Source organism: Gavialis gangeticus, unplaced genomic scaffold (genome assembly GCF_001723915.1).
Source record: "Gavialis gangeticus isolate Ggan-Ray unplaced genomic scaffold, GavGan_comp1, whole genome shotgun sequence".
NCBI classification, from domain to species: domain Eukaryota; kingdom Metazoa; phylum Chordata; order Crocodylia; family Gavialidae; genus Gavialis; species Gavialis gangeticus.
The window spans coordinates 13,528,249-13,537,834 of NW_017729031.1; the positions used below are offsets into that span (position 1 = coordinate 13,528,249).

The window sequence follows — 9,586 nt, forward strand, 5'->3', positions numbered from 1 at the left end:
AGGGATGACAAACCTTGTGACTTATTCTGAAAAATAAAGAGTGCTACAGTAGTAAGACTTAATTATTTCTATAAACATTTCAAATTGCTTTCTATGTTAAAACTTAATTTATATTATATATTGTAACATCTATAAGCCTTTTGACATTTGTACATATTATGTCAAAAAGAAATTAGAGTTAATTTATTATTTATTATATTGTATGGCGTAACATATTATTATCATTTACTAGCATTTATTGTTAAAAATTCAAAGTCATTTACTTTTTAAAATGGCCAGTGTTTTATGTTTGATTCCATTTTATATGTATTGAGCAGATATAGATGAAAATATACCTTTTACAAGTTGATCATGTATGAAAGTTCTAGAATGTTACTCAAAAGCACATCTATTACATATTTCATGCAGTAATAAAATTATTTGATGAACAATTAATGCTGCATTTTAAGAAAGAAACCAGAAATAGCCTGCACCATTTGTGCCTCTATAGCTGGGCTGGCCTCATGGTAACCTTTTAAAAGCCTAAGGAAGAGAGGAGGGAGTGTTCCCAAACAGATGTGGTGTTACCACAATCTTTGCTTACATGCTTCTTAGGTTGGATGGGCTTTGCAGTACACTAGTTCATCTTCTGGCCCTACGCCCACCCCACCCCACACGTTTAATGCTGGTGTACAGACAGGTATCATGAAGGAGAATTTTGAGTTGTGTATTATCCTACCCAGGATCTTGTTCCCCCATATCAGAAGGATAGGTTTATACTGGCCTCACTGTAGAATGTGTCTTCTAACAGCTACAATTAATTGCTAAAGTAGTTAAATATATTTAAGGTCATTTCATAATGAAACATAACCATTGCTGTAGTGCCCCTCCTTGTCCAGTGTTGTTTTATTATTTTTCTATTGTAGTAGACTTTTAATCAAGATTGGGCTTTATATGTTCAAAGCTGCACATATATATTTGTGTTCTCTGCTTTTGAAGAGCTTAACAGTTTCATTTATGTGTACAACTGAGTTTGGGTTGAAATTCTGTGAATGTTTTTAAGACTGTAGAATACTATAAACCATGTAAGGACTGGAAGTGAAACTTCTTCCCCTGTTCAATTGAAATTTTAGGAAATAAATTGATAGAGATAATATATTATCTACACTGGAATTTGACCAGAAAGTAGTAGTTAACATCTCTAGGCTTGTGGAAGTGCAATGGAATTTTTGATTACTACAAATGGTCAAGATCTCAGATCTGGATCTCTTGCAAAGATGATACTTCCAACATCACACTGCCCTCAATGTTCTGTTGATGTATGGATCAATGTAAATTGAACAAATTCCACCTAATGAATATTCCTTTTTGTAGCACCTGTTTTTGCTTAGAGGTCTCCTATCTATGTTCAGTTGAAATCCAGCCCAAGCTTTGGAAGGAATTGGGCCAATCAGTACATAGAAGAGAAGAGTTAGCAGTGCTTATACTGACTTTCCTGACAGCTGTGTGTTTCAGTCATAAATTATATACTATTAATGTAAATATTCATGGGCTTGAATCTCCACTGCACAGACTTCTGCTCTGCTGCCATAGGGTTCATTGTAACACCCTCTTTCCTTCCCATTATACCCCCAATATCTTTTCTGTGTTCTAGCACATGGGAGGGCAGAGGCTCTTCCATCCTTTTTGTACTGACAGATTTCCTCAACAAAAAGGAAATTTCCAATGCAGATATTAGTAAATAACACCTGTAGTCTGGTGAAAGATTAGAGAATCATAGATAATACATTTACGTATACACTGATGTTTACAAGCTAAATTATTTAATTTTTCATAAGACCAGAAGTGTTGCTGAGTTCTGTTTGAATTCCAGTTCAATCCCATGCTCCAGGTTTGTTGGACAAAATGGGTTTATAGGCAGCCACGGATCTGAATTGGAATATTCCTTTTTTGTTGGAGGACTCTGTCAGTACAAAGATGAAGGAAGAGTCTCTGTCTCACAACTCTGTCACCTCATGTGTTGAAACACAGGGGAGACAATGGGGGCATGTTGGGAAGCAGTGTTAGTGTGAGATTCTGTAGCAACAGTGCAGGAGTTTGGGCGTGCAGTGGAGCTTGAAGCCATACAGATTTACTGGACAGTAACTACGTTAATTACTAGTATCCAATATGTGACTCAAATGCTAAAAATGGTACTGTTTTTTAAATGTTTATTTGCTCTGTGCCTCCTTAGGCAACATGTTGGTTTTCAGTTTTGGCTCCCATTAGAACAATAAAGTTAACAGCCATGTAAGCTGCGTGGTCCTCTCTCTTCTGGCCTAGTGTAATCTCCCTACCACTGTGAAACTGTAAGATGTAACGGTAGCAGTCAAGAATATCAGTATAGGTAGTGTTGCTTTTTCCCGTATGTGCATTATGTGTATATATTTATGTATGCACTGAGTCCTCCATTGTGGGGCCACTCAAGAAAGGAACAGGTTGTGGTCTTTTAGTAAAGTTCCATGAGAACAAAATGGAAAAGTTGAGAGTAACACCATAAGTGATATCAAGTAGAAAGTTTATAATGCAGTTAAAAATACTTAAACAACAGTACTCTATTTTTGTAAACTACTTAATGTAAATTGTATCAATCTTTGTTCTGACTGGTCATTAATGTAATCATAAGTGAAATAAAAATGCAAAGTTTATTTTATTTTACTGCTCTTCAGTGTTTCAACCGGAAATCTCAATAGACAAAAATACACAAAGTTCAGATTATCCACAAATTGTGGCCTAAACCTGCAAACACTTGAGCATGTGCTATACTTGATTCACATAAGCAGTCCCATTGAAGTCAGAGGGATTATTATATTATTCAAGTTAAGCGTAAGTGTAGTTAATTTGGCATGTATATGGGATGTTCTAAGTGGCTGTGAAAGTCCAAAACAGTTTGTCTAGTCACTTGGGAGCTGGTTTGTGAATTAATTCTTGTTGTATGGAAAGTAATTTACAACTATGAAATATACTTGGGGTACCTTCTGGTGGTCACTTAGGGCAGCTAGCCACTTAAGAAGGGTTGCTTTTAACATGCATTTCATGGTAATATGTACAGAGAATATAGGGTATAGAAGCTTACTGTATATATTAACATGTTTGTAGTGTTTATGGGTCTAGATAAGAAGACTGTAATAGCAGTTTAAATGTACTTTTTGTGAGATGGTAGGCTAATGATGTAGCTGTTAATTTGAATTTAGCAGACGTTTTAAATATAGGTTTCTCTTACAGAGACAAAAGTTGCAATTTAAAGCTCTTTGGTGGTCTAAAAACAGCTTAATTCTCTAGTAGCATGGTAATAAGTACTAATCCAGCTTATACAGTGATTGTAGTATGTCATGTTTGTGAAAGATTGCCTAACTCTGCTTTCTCTGGGTTTTATGTTAATTTTTTTAAATTAAACATAAAACCTTATAACATCTTTATGCTGAGATAAACTGTTCAATTTAACTTGTGCTCAAGCAGCAGCTGTCAGGAATTATCATGTTTCCAGCATTCTTGCTATCACCTTGTGTCTTTACCTCCCGGATATACTCAGTGGGATGATAAAGCTCACCTTGTTAGGATTTATTACTTAAATAATAACCTGAGGTAAAATGAAAGTTGATGTCACATAGAATGACAACTGACATATATTTATGTCACACATTACATTGTAATAAACTTTCCTTTCCTCTCCTAGTAATAGGTGTTAAGTGGAAATACTCTTCAACATATCCTCCAGTGCCCTGCATGAGTCCATTAGCCATATACACTACTTCTCTGTGGGCATGTTCACAATGACTTGTACTGTCAGGTATTATTTAAGCTTATAATGTCTCAGAAATTGGTTATTGCCAGTCATGAATAGTTTCTGTGCCAGTAAAGAAACAAGGCTGAGGGTAGCTAATGTATATAGGATTACATTATGGAAGAATATTATGGGGTAGCATAAGGGGATCTTGAGGACAATTTATAATGCTGTGATTAATTTAAATTTTGTTCACACTTATAGTGGGAAAATAAAATTATTTCAAATTCATACATTTTCCTTTATAATGAAATATGATTAGGTTATTAACTGTTGCCACTTTTTGTCTAATATTTAGAAAATCTAACCTTTCTTTTTGTGTCAGAATAACCAAAACATTTTTTAAGTCCTTGTCATTTTCACCATTCGTTTCCAAATACTTTCTATTTGTAGGTTTTTTTTCTAATGCCTCCATTGCATGCTTTAGTTTGTCCAAAGTGCTGTTGTCTGTTGATACAACCATTTTCTTCAGATTCCCTCTATTATCTTCATCCATGTCTACCATATTGAGATCAAACAACAGCGTGCTACATGATTCTGGCCTAGCCCTAGCCTTTGGTTCTTATTTGTCATGATATTTCCTGGTGAATCTTTTTCTCCAACAGTAGTATTACCCTTTAGAGTTTGACTGTGTTCTCCTTCCTTTGTGCCTTTTTCCGTGATGTGATCCATGTTTTCTATCTAGATGTCCCATATTTGTTTTTTTTCTCTCCATTTAAATATCTCCAAAGAAGCTGTGTCTTGTGCCAGGTCCACATGCTCTAAACTGCATGAATCAATTTTCTTTCCAGACCGGTAGAGAAGAGAGGAAAGTATTGTGGAAGAAGCAGGGAGGGGATGTACAGTGACATCATCAACACAAGCCTACAATTTACCCAAATAACTATTTAATCTTATTATTGTAATCTTTGACCTTCTGTATCCCCCACTAGTGTTTGTTTCTTTCAGTCATTCTCTTATGACTAAAATTAGATTGTAAGCTCCTCTGGACAAGGACTTTGTGTTTTCTACATTCAGTAAAATGCCTAGCACACATTTTAAAGTCTTTTTATCCTTCTTTAAATCTACCTAGGTGATTAGGGGTCAAAAGATTTTTATCACTTTTGACAAGTTTTATGGCTTCTTTGAAATGATTTGTTGGTCATGACGTGTCTCATAACAAGTGCTCCTATCTTATTTGACACCCTATTTAACAACCTTATTAGAAAGACCAAATATTTAATGGGCATGTATCTATCATTACTATCCCAACCTGGTAGTGATTTTTCTGGGTCAGGATTGAGTCATGATGATGAGAGTTAGTAACAGCTGCCTTCTGTCTACGTATGTTCAGTAGGTCCTGTGATTACCTATAGAATGACTTAAGTTTTCAACGTTTCTAAGTTTATAGTTAGTGTACAGAATACTTTGGAAACACTAATGTACATTTAGCTATCTCAGGCAATGGAAAGTTTGAAAGGCTAACCAGTGCAAATGGATTATCGTTCCATGATATCAATTGGCCAGTTGTCTTGAATAAAATAGGAAGAAATTGGCAAAAGTTATAAGGTCCAGTGTTTGCATTATTAGAATGGATTATTATTTTACGTTTACATTATTAGACTGGATGTTGGGCTAGCAAATTAGTGAGAAATACACTGTTTCAGCTTGGTGCTCTATTTAAGATTAAACAATTTCAAATGTTTGTTGAGAGTTAAAATACAAATCTATGGATATATAGTCCACAATGATTCAGAATGTTGGTTTACATCAAAATCACACTATCCAGAGGATATTAAATACTAGCTTACTTATGGGTGAAATCTTGACTGCTTTGAATCAATACAATTTTATTGGGACCAAGATTTTATTCTATAGATTTAGATAAGTTAATTTGCTGATTGTTTGTAAAGTTATTGCAAACAAATCAGTAAAAAATTAGTAAAAAAAAAAAAATCAGTGGGTTAATGTTTTTTGTACTCGCTTTATATAATTTTATGAACTGTGGAATAGTAACAAGTACTGTGGCAATATTGGAGTTCAAGGAAACAAAACAACAACAACAAAATAATATATAGTATACCTAATAAAAATGAGAAAAGAAAACATAGAAAAGAAAAAGACCACACCAGATAAGTGTACTGCATAAATCAAAAGGGTTTATGTCATAACATGAACATGTGCCATTTCTGCTCATATATTGAATTTCAGTAGTCGGTTGCATAAAGAAGTAAAGTGTAATGAAACTGGCAAGCAAAGTATTCCCCAGTCAGCCTTATCTTTGTTCCATTTGTCCTTCAGATAGAGCTTTTCTTGCCTTTTTCAATAAAATCCATCCAGCTTTTTTATTTTGCATCTCTCTGTAACTGAGCTGAGAAGACCAATGAGATTCAGTGCTTTTCTAGTTCAGTTCTTAGCAGCTGCTTTTTAAGAGATCAAAACTTAGAATGCTGCTACATGGTATTAAGGCTTAGCTATTGATGTGTCCCTATAGGGGTTATGTTTTTCTTGTGGGGGGAGAAGGGGAGGAGAAGGGTAAAGGGTGACCCTTTTGAGCATGCTCATAGACAGTAAACACTACTCTCCTTGTTTCTCAGGATCCTCTTTGCAAGCTCAGTGCTTAACCTGACTGAACTTATTGCCCTTCGGCCTGACCTTGGCAAATTGAAAAAGGTCCTTTACTTCCATGAGAACCAACTGGCATATCCTGTCCAGAAATGCCAAGAAAGAGATTTCCAATATGGATACAACCAGATTCTTTCATGGTAGGTGTTTCTCACACCTCTGTGTGTTGTTTAATGTCTTCTGTTCGGCACAATCTTTTCGCTTTTTAAACCTGGGACACCCTACACTAGTTAAATGACAACACTGTAATAAATTGCAATACAGTTATAAACAGAGTTCTGAGATCTAACTAATAATGTCCATTGGGAGAAACAGGTTATTAACTACTTTAGATGGAACCTCACCTCAAACTATTGTTAAATTCCACCTCTGTGACATAGAACTTCCATGGTACACTTACATTGCAGTTATTTTTAAGTCATACCTTATTCATAACAAAAAATGTTTTGCTTCAAGCACACTTAACAGAGTAGCAGCTAATCAGCTCTTGCTTAGCAATAGCTTTTATTGCATCTAACTGAATTAAAATAGAGTTTTTCAGGGGAATGAGCAAAAATTAAAACATACTGCAGCATTTTTCTGAAGGAGAGAGGGCAGTAAACATACCAGATAAATCTTTACATTTCTTTCAAGTAGAATTCAGAAATTGTGCAGTGCTAAAATACCCAGACATTTTAAAGGCTCTAGTCCTTCATTGTTACTTAAAACAAATGTATTTTCTGAATCTAAGTTAATGAAAGAAGTTAATAACAGTGACACGGAAAAGCTTTGTGATTAGACACTAGAAACCTAAATGAAATTGCAATGCTGAATTGGGTTGAATTGAAATGAATTCAATTGCTTGATCTCTCTCACCTATTTGTTATTAGGAAAGTTATTAGAAATATAGATTGTGCATTTTTGAATACATGTAAAATATTTCTATCTTTATAGTATAAGCCAGTTCATATTCATATTTCCCCAGTGATAATCTTTATATAGTCTCAACATTGTCTATCTGTATCTGCCATTCCATGTGCAAAGCATTTCAGATTTTAAGTCCCAGTGATATGAAAATATAATAAAATATTGCTTTTGTAAAACAGTAATGGTCATTTTCAGATTTCATGATATAAGGCAGTGTTGGGATATATTTTTTAAATATTCTTTTTATCTTCTTTCAGTATTTTGTGTGATATAATTTCCTCATGATTTTTGAAATTATGGAATCTTTGCAGTGAATTTGCTCTGCAGTATTTCCAGAAATATGCATTTTAGACCACAAAATCATGCAGTAATCTATTTTCCTTTTTCCTTTGTATTACCATTAAATTCTTGTTTCAAATAGGAAAGAGTTCTGCAAATACTTGCTTTCCATGCTTCTTTAACCAACAATTGCCTCCCTATATTATGGCAAATATATTCTAAAATATTTTGAACACTATTGTCTGTGCAAACAGCATAATTTTAATGGTAGGGAAGAAAGTTGTTTATGCCTACAAGTGGTTACCTGCAAGGAGGAAAAACCTATGTCTATTTTTTATCTGCTATATAAAGAATTACAGAAGTCTTAGCCTCTCTTAATATTTTAAGCTTTGTTCTGCTTGTTTTTCCTTTAGAAATATAAGAAATATTAAGTCTTTGTTTTTGTTTAAAGATTCCTTGACAGAAAAGACTACACTCAATTTAATGTTTTGACTCTTTAGGAAAAAGAACTCTTCTCCCAAGTGATCATTGGGAGTTTCTGTTAGATAGGTGTTAAAAACACATTTTAAATAATCGGATTTAAAACTTTCCTCTTAGTTGCCTAGGCTTGAATTTGTTGTAATCAGAACTCTTTGATTTTCTAGTGGTACATAAAATCTCCAGTAAAAACTAATATTTCTAATGTATAAAAGAAACGGAGAGAAAAACATTTCAGGCTTTGTTTGAGGAAAACACATGGTGGGAAATCATAGGTGAGAACTAATGGGAAGTTTTGTGAAATAGTTCAGCTCCTGTAGGTTACTTGAAAAAGATTATTTCTTTCTTCTCAAATGTTTTCTTGCTTTTCCTGCTGACTCCTGCTGCTTTTGTGAGCAGTGTCAGTTTTCTTTCTTGATCAGGCAGCAGTGTGAGTTGTAAGGATGAATGACAGACTCTCACCTCAAATACACTTTTCACCAGCCCAGTGAGTTATGAACACATGTCCTCAATGTATCTTATGACCCATGGGTCGGTATTACAATATATGACATACTGAGAAAACCAAGTAGCCATAAAACATTTCTTAAGTCTGTTATACTATTACATTTGTGCCAGTATAGTTAGGATTGCATCAGCGCTTCTGATGAGCTTGATAAACTGAAAATCACAGAAGCAAAATAATATATGAATTATGATTTAACCACAGTCCAAAATGTTGGTTTTCATGTTTTATAGCGGTAATACGATATGACAAAGAGTTGTCTTGTATCAAATCTTCTCTTATGCTAATATACCAAAATGTTTCCTAATTAAATTTAGCAACATTTAAGTGATTACTTTATCTATTATTTCTCTATTGTAAATTCTGACATTTATCTTGTTTAATTAAAAAATGGTGCCACCTTGGATTGTTTAAATTAGGGTTATTAGGAACATAGAAACAGAGGACTGGAAGAAACTACCTAAGTCATGGAGTTCAGTCCCCCGGAATATTAGGCAACCAAGTAAAAGATAACCATGTGAACCTGTACTTTAAAATAATTATTGATGCTTTATCTGACATCTGGTTAGCTGAAATTGTATTTCATTAACCAATAGTAGATCAAACAGTTTTTTCTCTCCTTTTCCAGGACAGAAATTTACTTTTTCAGGATTTAGATGTCTTTAAAAACCTCAGAGGAAAAATAGTAACAGTCATATTATCCATATGATACAGTATATCTTGTATACCTTTTTAAGGCAATAATATCACTAATGGCAAGAGTATTCTTACAAGCTAATTAATAACACATGACCAAGAAACAAAACAGACTTTCCTCAAGAAACCAGGAGTGACTAGGACTAATGGTCACAAGCTGGCAGAGGGTAGATTTAGGCTAGATATCAGGAGGCGCTACTTCACGGTCAGGGCGGCTAGGATCTGGAACCAACTTCCAAGAGAAGTTGTGCTGGCTCCTACCCTGGGGGTCTTTAAGAGGAGGCTGGATGTACACCTTGCTGGGGTCGTTTGACCCC

The 9,586-nt window shown here is 34.4% G+C and overlaps 1 protein-coding gene across 3 annotated transcripts in view; it reads left to right on the forward strand.

Moving 5' to 3' along the window:
• The window catches only part of GTDC1 (glycosyltransferase like domain containing 1), a 414,716-nt gene that overhangs the window by 218,972 nt on the left and 186,158 nt on the right, over nt 1-9,586 (forward strand). For all 3 annotated transcript variants that reach the window (XM_019522456.1, XM_019522457.1, XM_019522458.1), the window contains one exon: nt 6,379-6,546. In XM_019522456.1, coding sequence (XP_019378001.1) covers nt 6,379-6,546 — 168 coding nt within the window. The remainder of the gene's footprint in view (nt 1-6,378; nt 6,547-9,586) is intronic.